We start from the raw sequence: 16,619 nt of genomic DNA on the forward strand, positions 1-16,619 counted from the left end.
GTTTACAATTTTGAGCAAACATTGTATCCTCCCCTGATTTTCTTATAGTGTAATTTATGGAGAAGAAGTATCCATAAGAAGCAATATATCTTAGTCTTAATAGGTTTGGACCAAATATTGGCAATTGGCTTATTCTAGATGGATGGTTCAAAGTTTAGGTTCCATTTAGAGTTAATACGATCTAAAATAACAACACAAGAGGTCAAAGAAGAGTGTACATAGTTAGATTTGACAAGGTGGAGAGGGGAAGAATTAGGCCAATGAGGATGGAATGAGAAAGAAATAGGAGATAAGCAATTAGGTTTAACAACTAGATAGACAAAAACCCCTTTAATTAGGTAATATGTCCTCCAATGAGAAGCTGGTAGATCATATATTTCTCTTAGCACTGACCAGTGGATGAGAGCCCCATCACTAAATATAGCATTGAACACACATATACCAACATTGACCCATTTCTTTTCCAAGGACCCTTGCACAAGGGTTGGTGGTTTGTCACCACTCTCCATATTCCACCAAATGGAGCCTTGACCACACCAAATATTCCCTAGTTCTATCCTCAACTTATCCCCAAGTAGAAGTCTAACACTTGCCCAACTTTTCCACAACAACTTGAACACATTAGAGTACAAGTGTTAAACATCCATACTAAGAGAGTCCAACATGTCCAACCCACTCCAAAATTTAGCATGACAAGGATAGCACATATAAGGATAGTTTCTAATCAAGACCTTCTATGGCTCGCTACGTTGGACAAGTTTGGCAATCCACTTAGCTTTCAAAGCAATCCCTTGAGTTCTTAGGTCTTTCAACCCAAGTCCCCCAATCTCCTTACTCTTGGCACACCAATCTCACATTACAACATGTGTTTTCTTACCACCTTTTCTATTAGACAACAAGAAGTCTCTAATGACATTTTGAATGAATCCAAATTGATTCACATTAAACAACCAAGAAGAAGAAAAGTATACAGTGTATGAGGATGAAATTTTTTGAAAAAACTTTGATCCTACTAGCCAGTAGGAGTTCAATTTTTTGAGCTCAACACTAACCTTCTCCTTTATCCAAAGCCACATATCATTGATATTTGAACAAACAACAAATGGAATACTTAGATACCTGACACATGGTTAGCCCCCCACCACCCCACCCACCTAGTTCCATGTTTACTACACCAAGTTGGGGGTAGGTTATTCCAACCTACCAAAATAGATTTGGAGATAGAGATTTTGCTACCCGAAGCAGAGAAAAAGAGATCTAGCTTTATCCTTAAGTAGTTCGTATTATATTCTTTTTGAACTAAAAAAATTGTTGTGTCATCAACAAACTGTACATTAGAGATCTCACCATCGTTAGGAAGGGCGTGTCCTCTAACTTTAGTAGACAACAAGTTATCTCTTAAGAGATAATGCAATGAATCAACTGCTATAACAAACAAGGCAAGAGCTAGAGGACAACCTTGTCTGATAGATCTGGATAGTTCAAAGAATTCAGACATGTCCCCATTATTCTCCATTGCAACTCTAACATCAATCACTAGTGTGGGCACTATGTGATAGAACATGAGAGGAAATCCAAGTACTTGAAGCATCATCAAAGTGAAACCTCATTCAACCCTGCCATATGCTTTTTCACAATCTATCAAAAGCATACCTATATTTTGTCTTGAAAGTTTTGCCCAATCCATGGTCTCCCAACAGGTAATCAAGTTTTCCAGTATGTATCTCCCCTTAACAAATCCTATTTGCATGGGGTTGATAATCATAGGTAAGATGTTTTTAATTATAGAAGCTAAGACTTTGGTAACAATCTTGTATTTTACATTCAAGAGGGTGATAGGTCTACAGTTCTTAATCAAGGTTTTTTCCTCTCCTTTAGGAATCAGTTTAATGAGCCTAAATTAATCTCTTGACACAATGATCCCTTGTCCAATGCAAAATCATATAATTTCTTAAGCTTTGTGTAAATCTTGCTTAAATTGGCCTTGGACAATTGATCTGACAATCCTTCTGGCACATGCCCCTTCTCATTGCTCATTTTTTGGATGACAGATCTAATTTCCCCCGTAGAGATAGGAGTATCAAGGAGGAGGGTATCTTCTTCAAAGATATTTTTTTGGAATGATATACATGATTTTCCATCTGTCTTTTTTTATCTTCCTACCATCATCTTCTGATTAAAATAATTATTTCTAGAATAGAGAGAAGGCTTTAATGATATCACCAGGGGAGGTAATAATTGACCCATTTTTACACAAACAATCAATCTTGTCTTTGGCTTCTTTGCTTTTTAGGACTTGAAAAAGAACTTGGACCCCTTATCTTCGATATCCATCCAATTTACTCTTGCTCTTAATTTGGCTCCTTGAGTCTTCCTAGTTTGCAATTTCCTAAGATCATGCTTAGCCCTAGTAACTGCATCCAGTGCATTACAATTAAAAGGTTGATCTTGCACAAAGGCTTATCCCTTTTGGAGAGAGATTATTAGGGAAATTTCTTGAACCCTGGCATCATTGGCCTTCTTCTTACCCACTGTTTTGAACAATCTCTATCATGATTTCAAATGTTGGCTCCATCTACTAATTGAGTCATTGTGGTGACAAACATAGGAATTCTACCTATGAATAATATTAAAAACAACTAAGACATCTCAATCTTCAAGAAAGGAGGTATTGAGAGAAAATGCCTTGGGTTGCTTTAAAGAAGGCTTTGGTTAGCCAATTTTGAAGATTTCAGAGGAAATTTGATGGTGATCAGAAAGAGAAAAGGGTGGTACTCCAACTGGGTTATCATTTAGAGGTTTATAGCAATTAAATGCATCTCTATTAAAGTATATCTTGTCCAACTTGCAATAGATCCTCTTATCACCTTTGTGGTAGTTGGACCAGGTGAACCAAACTCCCTTGGACTAACTCTTCAAATTTGCTAAAGGATCTATAAGGTTAAGCTTACCCATCAATCTGCTCCAAAATAGTTGTTCATTGTTTTTCCACTCAAATTTTAGACAACCAACTTTGTCTTGAGCCCTCTCTACCATGTTAGAGTCTCCTGCTACGATCCATGAAATGTCTGGTAGAGAAGAAAGGCATTTCCAAATTTTAATCCTATCATTGTGCTCCTTGGGTGCACATATAAAGCATGCACCAAATTCAAACTCCCCTATTTTCATATAGACTCAGGTAACTCTGTTGTAAGGAGAACAACCCCATTGGTTCATTACCTTCTTACATCTGGGGCCAACTAGAATAGAAGTTCCTCCCTTTCCTTTCTGATGCCTTGTGGAGAAAGCATCATCATCTTTCCAAATAAATTTTAGTGTGATTTATTGGTTAGAACCTATAATAGCCTTTTTCCGAAAGCAAAATCATATCCAACTCCTTAGACATCTTGAGGAATATTTTGTTACCATTTTGATTAAAATCTATATTTATATATTAATTGATATGAATATAATTTTTAATTAAAAAATTTAACAATATAATATCTCATATTATCAATAATTAAAAAAAAATAAAATTTTATAATTACAATTAATTTTTTAATCAAAATAATATTTTACAAGAAAAACATGTATAAAAACTAATTGTAATTGATATGAAGAAATACATCCATCTTTATTACAGTCCATATTCTAATTGCTTTGCTTTTTAATATATGTTTTTATGATTGATAACTTTTATTAATTATTAATATTTTTACTTATTAAATTTTTAATTTTTGTATATATATATATATATATCTTATGCTTTTGGATCTTGGTTGTTTCTTATCTTTCTTTTTTGATTGTTTCAAATTATTTTTTCCATTTTTTCTTATTTGTTTTATGTCACACTTATTTTGATAAATAAATACTATTCTAAATAAAATAGAATTGTTAACATAAACATAAGAAAGTAAAGCAAATTACAAAGAATTAAAGCAAACTTCAAGGAATTGAGAATGTATATATAGGCTTTGAAATTTCATTTTCACATTCCCTTACCATTTGTGCCTGATGAAAAAAATAACGAAGAATAAAAAAAAGAAGAAGAATGATAGGCATTTTACTTGTGTGAAAACCCCATTAAAAAAAATTCCCATTTTTTTTTTTCAATAAAATGAAAAAAAAACCCAACCACTTAGCAGTGAAGATGATTTAAGAAGCAGCTAATGGGGTTTTGGTAGCCGTGGAGGGAAATTGCAGGGGTTCAAACTATACGCGGGATGGTTGCTCACGTATAAACATAAATGTAGACCAATGCTGCGTAGCTGATGTTATATGTGCTCGCTGCAGGGCTTTACCTTTGGCGAGAGATAACAAGATAGCTATGGCCGACGGGAAGGGCAAGGTGAAAGTGAAAACCAAGATGACGAAAGTAAAGGAAGAGGATCTTCTTGTCCCAGCAGACTCAGATCTTCTAATACCTCTCAAAGTGAAGAAGGAAGTGAAGAAAGAAGTGAAGAAAGAGGCGAATTCACCCAAGGAAAGCAAAGACCACTCGAAATCTGGCTCTGTTAACACCAAGGGAAAGCACAAAAGCGCTTCGCCTGAGAAGGGTCACACCAATGACGACAAGAGTGAGAAAAAACCGAAGAAGCTCTACGACTTGCCTGGCCAAAGACGTGACGCCCCACAAGAGGTATGACATTGCTATATTCTCTAGCTGTATTGCTTCGCCAATGCCAATGTTACTAAATTGAATGGGCTTTCTTGATAAATAGCATTCCTTTATCTCTTTTCTTTACTGTCATTGGGATTCACAGATTGGGGACGTGTAATATTGTTGCTTTTGTAATCTACAGAGAGACCCACTGAGGATTTTTTATGAGACCCTGCACGAGCAGATTCCATCAAGCGAGATGGCTGAGTTTTGGTATGTGCACTTGTTAACTGTTGCTCTTTTGTAGTGCAGTACACATTTCATATGTAGGTCAGTTGACGATATAAGCTTGAGTTTGGGCTTTATATGAATTTGCAATGCAAGTGAACGTTCTCTAGTGACGTTAACCTTTTCGTTGATTGTGTATTGCGCTTGCCCACCAGAACAATGGCTCTTGCGTCTGACAGAATGCCGTTATGTTTTTAGGTTTCGTGTTTTACAATCGCTATTCATGTTCGCTTTGCTTGCTCCACTTCCTGAGTTTCATCGTTTCCTTAGGAAGCAAATATTGACTAGAGTAAATATCAATTAGTTTCAGTTTAATCAATTGCTCTCGCATGTTGTATTTTGTCTCTTGAGTAATGCAGTTGCAGGAGTTTCCTTTGGCTTTTCACAAGGATTTATTTATCTCGATGGCAGTTGCCTTTGTGACTCTATAGCACTAATTAGCTTCCGAGTCTGGATATCAGAGTAGTGGTTTGGGTTTTGTTATAAGTTTGACATGTGCATTTTTTGTTTACATGGATGCTTTTTTACATTGCAGTTCACAATCGTTTCATTTCTAGACCCGATTTTCAGTACCAAATGATTTTTGTCTAACTTGTTACTGGATATGTCCTCCTACTCGTATACTTCATTTCCTATACATTAAGTACTCCTCTATATTGAAGAATTTGTTGTGTTGTACTCTCCTTTATCTCAAATTTTGAAGCTGACGGAACTTTCTTGCTACTTATATCAAATCCAAAGTCATTTTTTAATTTTTACATTGAATGTAGAACAAAGGATTCATTTGTGATCCGAGAAATCTGAGGAGTTTATATATTCTGTCAGGAATATGGTTCTGGTTATCATTAAATAGTTGTCACATTCTTTTTCGTATGAGAAGTTAAGATGCTATGATCCAGGTATGGAGTATATTCTGTGTTATTTAGAGGTAAGTCAGGTTTAGAAGGGGCCCTAAACCCTTTATAACAGTCTGATTAACATCAAAAGATCAGCCAAAACACAGAAAAATGTTCACAAAACTGAAACACAAATAGTTTAAGTTGAGCTCAGATATATTAACTCCATTAACAAGTATCCATTTGCCTGTTTGCTTTGTATTAGTGTTGTTGAAAGTCCTCTCTTTACCAAAGCTTGAGGACACTCAGAATGGATGTTGAGTAACATGTAGTAATTGATAATGAGAATATCTCGTTCATAGTTTAAAAGAATTTCTATACAGACATGGGGTCCTATAAATGAGGAATTATGTCTTATCCTCTCTGCTTATTTCTCAATTAAAACTTATTCTATGTGATCGTTCTAACAAGAACTCAACTAGTCAACAATATATTAGCTTTTACTTATAACAGGTTCAAATAATTGTATAATGCAATATTGACCTCCTAACAAAAATTATACACAATGTGAACTATGGTGCCATCGTTAGATTCCCTAACATTCTTCCCCACATTAAAACATAGTTTGAAGGAGAGAATGCACTTTTAACGTGAATGGAAACAAAGATGCAATTCATTGTACTTATACAAGTAGTGGGGAAGACTACACTACTGCGAGAAACTATCACCAAATAAAGAAAGCTTATCATTTTATTGAGATTCACCAAATAAGCATAAACCAGGACACATTCAATAGTTCATGTGTTTAATATTGTGTGAACATCTTTACACTACATTTGCACAACTATAGTAGAATTAAATCACACTATCTTTCCCATAGGATGCGTGACCAACCCTGAATAACATATCTACTCTTCTATTAGTGCCCATGTTCACACATTGGGATCTTTGATGTATATGTACCCATTTTGTTTGGTATGAATGATGTGGGGTTGCTATATTCTTTGATGTTAATTGTTTTCTCTAATTGCCTTACTATATGTATGAAGTATATTGGATCTAATCCACATCTTATTTTGCTATGAAGGATGCCTCCTAGGGGTAGAGGTGGTCAATGGAATGCCCGCCAAGATGACCATGAGAAGGAACATCACGAGGAAGAGCATTAGGAAGAAGACGAGCATGATGACCGAAGAGAGTTTGTGGTGGTAATGATGGGAATCTCCAATTGTGGTTCAATAACTATAGGAACTTATTATTCGGTTGGGACATTGTTAGGAGGTATCTCACCTTGGGGAATCTTAGTCGTCTGATTGTGGTGAACATGAGGAGAGGTGAGAGCATGAGTGTTCTCATGCCTTGATTAACTTGAGAGTAGAACATATGAGAGAGGGCAATGATAGGTGAGGATTCTATTCTTGCAGGACACATGTGAGACCTCTTGAGGTCTTCTCCACCCACTTATGACGTCTCTTGCAGTGGTATTGAGGTCGAGACTTAGCTTTTAGATATTTGAATGTTGCTTCGCTACGCACCCTTATGCGAGCAATGCTAGAGCTCTGTGTGCCATTATGCACCTTAGGAGTTTTATTTCTACTTGGTGGCACATAGAGGAGCAGAAGCTCCTGTAGGATATGGTGAGTGTTTCATGGGAGATATTTGAGGAGCGATTCTAAGAGTGTTTCCTTTTTGACCACTACTAATAGGCACATATTGGTGAATTTCACCATCTTTGACGATGGACTTGGATGATAAATCAATATGAGCATAGGTGCTTTGAGTTGAGGCAATATTGCAATTATACCCATGATGAGCCTATGTTGGTACAACATTTCATTCTAGGCCTTAATGGCCATATCATTGGAGACGTTCATCTTCACTAGCCTAGGACTCTTGCTATCATCGTAGAGAAGGCGAGCTTGGCTAAGGATAACATAACTAGGGGTTTTGGTAGTAGGACATGTGCAAAACCTTTTGGGCTAGGTGCATAGAGTACACAAGTACAACACATAGGTTCTTCTAGGGTATATTCGACACCTCTTAAGACATGTCGTTGACAACAACTTAGATAGAGGCCCTCCAAGAGTCATTAGTCTGGTCATAGTACATATACCTTAGGAACTAGAGGTCATAGTTGGACTTGTAGTAGGTAGTCACAACATAGTTTGGCATCTTAGAGTGTGCAGTGGAGTGGTAGAGGTAGTTTGCACTAGTCTAGTGCACCTTTTGCAGGGAGTGGCTACGGTTCAGGGCTTGTTTCTCTTGTGGTGAACATGGTCATAGGGCAATTAGTGTCCTCATATAGTTAGTCTAGGGGTTGGTCAAGGACAAGCTAGTTGTGTGCCTACACTTGGTGATGCAAGTATATCCCACATAGTTTTGTAGCGGACCTTCAAGTTAAGCATTAGGGCATCGTGATGAGTAGCTTTCTTTGGAGCCTATCCACATCATATAACATCAGAGGTTGACCCTCAAGGGTTGAGACATTGAGTAGGTAAGTGTCCAATTGGACCCAAGTGATGAGACTTCAGCTACTTGGGAGGATGCTACACGATTGAGAGATTTGTACCCCTATCTTTTTGTAAGCTTATAGGAGTAAGCGTATGCCTAAGGAGGAGGATGTAGTGCTTCCCATGGTTGCATTTTGTTCTATGTTATTTTGATTCAAGTTGGACTCTGTTTTATTATGACCATTCATTTAATGTGATCAAACATTGCACTGAGCGATGCATTTGACTATAGTACTTTATTATGGCTTTACAAATATCATTGCTGACTTGGATGTTGGATTATGCTTCTTGATGTTTTGGTAGCTTTAGTAGGATAAACTTGTGAGATCAAGGAGTAGTTAATATAATTACAATGATATATATACACACACATACAACTATGATTAAGTTATCTATCATATTAATTATATTAACAGGCATGTCCCTTCACGGGACATGTCTCTTATCGATTTTTCCTCATACAAGTAGAGATCGATGCATTTGGAAAACACATACCTAAATATTATGGCAGTGCTATTACATCTGCAAGTGATCCTCATAAAATAACATGGTATTAGAGCCTAATTGTAGATGTAAATCGAATAAAAAGGAAGCTTACATGGGATATGAAGATGTATTTATGGTGTTGCTGGGCAAAACACAACGTTACATCTCAGTTCGTATTATATGTCAAATACCGCAAGCTATCTTTCCTGGTGTTCAAATTATTCTGGAAACATAGATTTTGCATAAGTACATCCAAGGAGGACACTATGAGATCCTTAAAGCAATGTTAAATCACTCTCGGTGGCAGAACAAATTTATGAGAGAGATGGATGAGTATAAACAATGTACAACCATGAAAGGCCTTTTGGAGATATGTCAATAAATTTAAGCTCGAAATGCTGGACTGTGTTGACATTCGAAGCCTAGATCATAAATCTTTCCTACACCTTGTTGAATACATAGAAGCAGATAGAACAACTTGTGGAACTATGCAGGCTTCCGTATTTAATCAACTAGGCTCACAGACTACCGGACCCACTTGGACAAGATTTTGCCTTTGCTCCTTTATCGCATGGAATGGCAGACCATACTAGGCAATAAAATACACAGTAATTACATAGAATGATAAAAAAAGGAAATAAATATCAAACACTACGAATAGAGGAATGCCACACGAGTAATATTGAAAGAATGAGACAAGGGAACCATTGGGCGCTTGGACTAGTCAAGACCTATGACTCGGGCTTTAATGATCGACGTCATCCAAAATAACATTTGGAGGACATTGGTATCGTAATAACCACTCAATGAATCGGAATCATTTATTAAGAATAACATATCGGGCATTAAAGACATGGGCGGAATTCCACACAACAGCTAAGGGAGTCAAGAAATCATTGAATCCCTGCAGTAAAGAAGAGCTAATGGGTTTTTGGAATCCACCCTAGTCATCCAAGAATGGCATTCACAAAAGAATAAACGAAAGTTCCCACCTTGATGTAAGGTGAATGAAAAGAATGTAAGGTGATAGGTGCCAATCCCATTAAGGTAAAGTATATGTGTGTATTATTGTTTTTATATATTATTTAATTTCTTAAATTATTAATATATGAGTAGATTGTTAAGTATTTGAGTAGAATATAGAAACATATATATTAGTATAAGGAGATAATTATAAGTTATATGGAAAGTAATAGAATATTGAGATGAATATTTTATAATATTACTTTTGTGGTCAACCTCTTATTTGTATGTCTATATGTACTATAAGAATTATGTACCTTGATTTTTTCTCTGAGAATGTAATTAAGGCAGAGGGAGATTAAAATTTAAGAGCAAGCTTGACATTTCATTTCAAGCAACCTTGAAAGAGAGGGAGCACATAGAGGATATGATTTGGTCAAGCTTTAGTGAACTCAATCTTATTGATTTAGAGGGAGTAACTATGTTGAGATGGATTCTCCAGTGATCAATAAATTGTAGCAATCAAGAGGACTATGATTCATGAATATACTTTGTGACCATGTGATTTTAATGGGCCTACCCTCTGTGTATACCATAAGGAGGTGATGACTTCCAAATGATGTTAGTTGTATTTGCAGAAGTTATTGTAAGGTGACGATCTTACAATGCTTGCACTATGATATTAAACAAATTGAGTATATGGTGAATATTATGCAAATCAATGTTCAGGAGGCCATTACACAGAGTACTTGGTGAAATATCAAATGAGTTGACATTTTTGAGGCCATTACTCATAGTACTTGGTGAATATCTTGCTATTCGACATTTAGGAGGCCATTGCTCAAAGAGTACGTGGTGGATGTCAAACGAGTTGACATTTAGGAGGCCATTACTCCCAATATCTTTATATTACGTTGAAGTAATATATGGTTGTATGTTTATCCTCCCTATCTAAGAGGGAGTGTTGATGTTTTGGTAGCTTTAGTAGGATAAACCTGTGAGATCAGAGAGTAGTTAATATAATTACAATGATATATATACACACACACAACTTTGATTAAGTTATCTATTATATTAATTATATTAATAGACATGTCCCATGAAGGGACATGTCTCTTATCAGTTTTTCCTCGTAGAAATAGAGATCGATGCATTTGGAAAACGCATACCAAAATATTATGGCAGTGCTATTACATCTGCAAGTGATCCTCATAAAATAACAATACTGTTGGTTTCCATTTTGATCATATCTGCATAATGATGTCTCTTATCGGTTTTCCCTCGTACAAATAGAGATCGATGCATTTGGAAAACACATACCAAAATATTATGGCAGTGCTATTACATCTGCAAGTGATCCTCATAAAATAACAATACTGTTGGTTTCCATTTTGATCATATCTGCATGATGATGCTTTCAAGATGTGACATGATGTTTTATGATGATATTTGGTGTATATTGTATCCAAGAACATTGGATTAAATTATTCCTATGTTATTGTGCCCTTATTGCTGATGAAATATTTCATTGGAATTTTGACTGCTATGTGATGTATATATTGTAAAATGATTATTTTTAATGTTTTAAATTTAAATGAACCTGATAGTTAGATCCCTAATGTTGTCATGATTGTTTTCATACATTTGCATTCCATTTTCCCATTTGATTTGATGTCATTTAGTTCACTTTTTTGATTTGGTCTTAAAATGAACCTAGTATTGGATCTTGGTAAGGATGAACTTGTCTCCTTGTTAGCAACCGTGACGACGGTCTGTCTTATCCTGTGAGGTTTGTGGATGCAGTCCAGACTCTCATGTAGTGGCTTGAACATGCTCATTTGTTCTAGCTAGTTTTTGGGTGTTGTCTTGGAACCATTGGAATTCGGAAGTACATTTGAGTCTTCTGCTTGTGCACGACCGTGTTTTACTTCCATTGTATTTGTATCTTTGCCTACGCATTGTGGTATTATCAAAACATTACTTTCAATTTTTGTTTTGTTTAGTGCTTATGTGACCCTATGTTTTGAGGGTTCCTTGGTGGGGCATTATATCTTCAATGAGCTGAATCTCACTAAAAAGCAACACCTTCTGAACTTGATTCACAAGTACACATACATTTTAAAAACTCAGTAAATTAAATCTCACAATCCTTGTGGCAAGGGTCTTCATTCTGCACAAGAAAGCCACAACCTTTGTCTTTCATCAGTTTTCTGTAATGACACCAATATGTTTATGCAAAGTAAACAATTTAGCAGAACAAATTGTACAATAATTCCAGAAATCAAATAATAATCACAAGAGCATGGCAGAAATATCTGATCTTCATTTCGAAATGCAATGTATACAGTCCAGAGAGTCCCACATTCCAATAGAAAGTAATTGCATATATAGTGCCAGGTGGTTGGTTAAGAGTGCCAACTGTTGACAACTACCCGGAAACTAATTGGAAGTAAAATAACATTACATCACAAACTAACTATTTCTCGACATGTTTATTCCAAAAGTTTGGCAAGATTGCCGACTACATTAGTTAGTTCCCTTACTCTTTGAAAACAATCCATTATCACATGTCCTTGTTGCTTGCAGTACAAATTTAGATTCCTATTTTTTGGTGTTTGCTTTGCATTTGAAGGTGAGTGATTCTAGTTCGATTTGGAAGAGATACTGGTAATGATTTTCACAACTAATGCAATTTCCTCTTTAAACTGGTCATTTCCTGTGGCTCAATTATTCTTCTCTTCAATTTAGGAAGATATTATGTGTTCAAAGATTAGATCAATCTTGTTTAGCACAAACACAGTGTAGTAGTGTAGACACAATCTAGCTGGCAATCAACTTCAGCTTTTGTACCAGCTAACTGATTTTGCTCAGAATACAATTTTCTGCTACACTTTACTGTTGATTGTCTCCATTTTGAGCCAAGACAATCACTGCTTCAAAGTAAGTTTAACTATTGTTTTATCGGAACCAAACAGACTGTTAAGTCCATCCCGGATTGCTCTGGAGATTTTTGTGAGGGATCTATATTATCCATTAGATATCCTCAAGCCAGTTATAAGCCACAACCTTTTGATCTTTGATGACACATTTTATTGCCTCATCAATGTTCACTAGTTTTGGTGTTTTTCACTTACAATACCCCATGGGTTTTTTGATCAACAATTATTTCAGCTTGACTTGCCATGCATGGAAGTCTCTACCTGCAAACTTTTTCAACATCTATCAGGAACAATTTCCACCCCACCCCAATAAATAATTTGGTAGGATGTTGGCAACCACTGACAATACACCTTCCAACTAATAAGTTTACACTAATTTTAATACAAATGTTATTAAAAGCATAGACTTGTGAAGTTTTAAGTGGGCAAATTCGATTTTTGAATAATTGTCACTCCGGTTAATTGCTAACTAGTTGTGTTGTTTTGGAGAATACCAAATTTGATTGTATATGAAATCTGTATCATTATTTCGTTCTTCCTTAAGCTGCAACTTTTTTAGGACAAGCTATTAACAGGTCTGTTTCTTTTGTGTTTGGCGAAGCAAAAAATATTAGGAGGTAATGCCATTGAAACAATAGAAGCGAATGGTGGCTACCATAAAATAATGAACAAAAATAATCAAATTAAAGGAATAAAATCATTTCCTTACTTCTCACCAACTGGTAGACACATATGTTCTACAATTTGCAGATCAGAAAATCTTCTATATGGTTCTCGAACTGGCAGACACCCTCATTTCTGCCTGTGTTTGGTATTATATGGATTTGCATTCTGCTTCCTTCATGCGTAACTGTAACTTCAGTTAGAAAAAAAAGTTATTGTTGAATTTAAGGGCTTGATCAATGGCTTGCTCTCCATGGCACAACCACTGCTACATCAACAACAGTCAAACCATGTATGAGTTATTGCTGAAGAACTACTGTCAACAGTTGAAGGTGCCTTTTTTTTCCTCTTAGTCTGTTCACCACATGATCCGATTTCTCTGGATATATCTACTCTTTTCCAGACATTGGCACAATTTCAATCCATATTTTCTACCATAGTTCAGAAACTTGGGCTTGGTAAAAATTTGACAGATTGGAAAGTTGTTAAAAACTTGGATTTGACAAAAGATGTCAGTATAAATTTGGCAAACTTTTTTTAATGCTAATAACATGAAATAACCCCAACAGGTTATTACTCCTTCCAACACCAGAAACTCTTTTAGTGGTTTGACATTTCATCAAACACTTGGCTTGCAGTAGAAAAACTTTTTGTAGTGTTTCCAATAGATCAAGTATGTAGTGAAATATAATTAACAATATTAGTACTAACAGCAATGTTCAGTAAATCTGATTTCAATCTGCTACTAATGACTGGACTGTTACATTCATGCCGATTGCAGATTACAATACAATGTCTTATGGTAATAATAAACCCAATCAATTCCTTAACTAGAACAATCAAATTGGGATTAATGAATAATAGTGATTGATTAAGGCATGTACTGAATTGTTTTGACAAGGAAAATACAACATTGCACTTTTTAACTTCCTAATCAAATATCAAGAACCTGGAAATCGCTGCCGTATCAGATATGAAGAGAATGCACCTCTCATTTCCAGTGAGTGCAGCTGCCTCTACCTTAACTTCCCAATAGCATCAGAAAAGTCTAACAATATTAGAAGCTCTCAACTGTATTTCCTGAAATCAGTAAATGCATCTACTCCTACAAATATTTGTTGAATAGGAGAAGCACTGCCTGGCCTTGTGGTGTAATGTGCTATCATCGACCTTCAATTAGAGAGGAACTAGTCGGGTCCAAAACTCCAGATGCTGATTCGAGTGCAGTGCATAATATATTGGTGCCCTTAAATGTATTTAGAATGACAAAGAACCTGTTGTTAGGAAGTCGCCTTATTGTTCCTTATGAAGTAACAGTGGTTATTCTGGAGATTGGAGACCATACGCAACCTGCATGAATTTTTTGAAGAGATCGCCCCTGTTCAGATCTGAGATGAAGATCATAATCTGAGCCGCTTTCCGCTCTCTGATTCCTTACTACCTTCGTCCCGACCTAAGGAAAGAGGCGCCTCGATTCTCAAGGGAAATTGACGCTAAAATGAGCTCCAGCCTAGGTTTGGAATTAACTCATAAATCTCTGCCGCAAACTTAATAATAACACCTGCTATGCTATCCTTGCGATTTCCTTATAATCTCTGAATATATGATTGACGTTGGTGATATAATATAATCCGGCCTGCCAAATTCCGTTAATCTTGTGCAAATTATTTCAAACGGCTTCTATACAAACGGCTCCTAAATCAATTTGAATCGGTTCCACTTCCAGCATGACTTCAATGGTGTCACCCTATAACATGATCTTTGCAATTGCCTTCGGCCCAGACTTCGGCCCTAACAGTATACGGAAATGCTGGCTGGAAGGATGGCTTTAAAACTCGTTCTTTTACCCCCGATCTGCTCACACTGCGACTTTCTATATAGAATGCTGAAGAAGTCGCCTTACTCCTCTTGCCAATTGATCCCATAAAATAATAAACTCCAACCTTGCAAATAGCTTAAATCTTCAAAAGCCAATTCTTAGAATGATCCTCCAAAATTTGGCTTTAGGCCACAAATTTTGCCCCGATGAAATGACTGTAATGTCACCTCCAATCTGCAATAATTCAGGTGATATTTCACACTCTCAAAATTGCGAACCAATTGAGAGTTTTCGTTCTCAATGGCCAGTTGTGTCAATTGCAGAAACCCTAGGCTCCACAATGCACATGTGATTGAATCACAAGCTGATATCAAAAAAGAAATAAACAACTGATTGATTAGAATGAAGCCCCGGGGCGCCTATTTATTCTTCTTTCTCCATTTTCTCTAGAAGCTTCCAGAACATTATTTTATTTTATCTATTAAGTGACTTTATAAAATATTTTAATAATCCAAGTCACTTTATTAAATTAATTAAATATAAAGTTACCTTTTAATACTTATTTATTTGATAACTTTATAAATAATTAACTTAATATCACTTATTTATTTAATTAAAATAATTAATTAGTTGTCCTCATAAAATATTCATTATTTTGGACAACCAAATTAATTAAATTAATTAAATCGAACTGCCTCCAAAAATGGGGACATGACATAACAGAAATGTATAGAACAATCATAAAAAACATGCATAAGACTGAATTTGCAATTGTCAGAAATAGTTTTCCCTTCTTGTATAGATCAAAAATTGAGTGCAAGTCATATAACATTTTCATATGATTTTAAATTGCATATTTGTGTTTATGTTGATCAATCAAAACAGCCAAGGTGCTGTACCTGTTATATCAATAGCAAATAAAGAATTTGCATATTGGAGTAGCCTGGCATAAGTGCCTGACCATACTTTCCATATCCCTCACTCTGATAAACAAAATTGTGTATTCAGATGCCATCCTATCTTCTAGTAGCGAAAAGGAGATAAGCACAAACCTTTTATACTACATTGGTACATAATTTCAGCCCATACATACCAAAATGGAGATAAACTATACCCTATACCTACTTTCAACATTCTCCAATATATACAGACATAGATAACCAAAATTAGGGTCAAATTTCTTTGCCCTTACCTTGCTTTCTGCTTTTTCATCTCACTCATTTTCTTGTCTGGATACTTGGAGCCACAGTACCTTAACCTCCTCAGTTGTTGAAGACTATTGAGCTCGCACTCCGGGGCTGCCTCCTCAATTTCTATCCAAAAAAGGTTCCTCTTCGTTGTCCATAGTCGAACCTTCATCCACTAGCTATCTTTGCAACCAACAGACATCATCATTTGGAGCCACATGGAGCTTTTCTAAATAAATAGAATGCTCTTGACCAAAGCCATTGTTTTGCGTAGGATGGAGTTAGCACAACATATGAAATGAGAGGAAGACTCTCAATTACTTTCCCTGGTAAAGGAAATTACAAAGCA

The 16,619-nt window shown here is 35.9% G+C and overlaps 1 protein-coding gene across 1 annotated transcript in view; it reads left to right on the plus strand.

The window, feature by feature from the left end:
• The first annotated feature begins 4,122 nt into the window (after nucleotides 1-4,122).
• The window catches only part of LOC149556780 (uncharacterized), an 80,513-nt gene continuing 68,016 nt past the window's right edge, over nucleotides 4,123-16,619 (plus strand). The window contains exons 1-2 of the mRNA XM_089831307.1: nucleotides 4,123-4,618; nucleotides 4,782-4,852. Of these exons, the coding sequence (XP_089687433.1) occupies nucleotides 4,307-4,618; nucleotides 4,782-4,852 (383 nt within the window). The 5' untranslated portion in view covers nucleotides 4,123-4,306. The remainder of the gene's footprint in view (nucleotides 4,619-4,781; nucleotides 4,853-16,619) is intronic.

Source organism: Cupressus sempervirens, chromosome 5, assembly GCF_028749045.1.
Source record: "Cupressus sempervirens isolate cs-2001-9-10 chromosome 5, ASM2874904v1, whole genome shotgun sequence".
In the NCBI taxonomy this organism is placed as follows: Eukaryota; Viridiplantae; Streptophyta; class Pinopsida; order Cupressales; family Cupressaceae; genus Cupressus; species Cupressus sempervirens.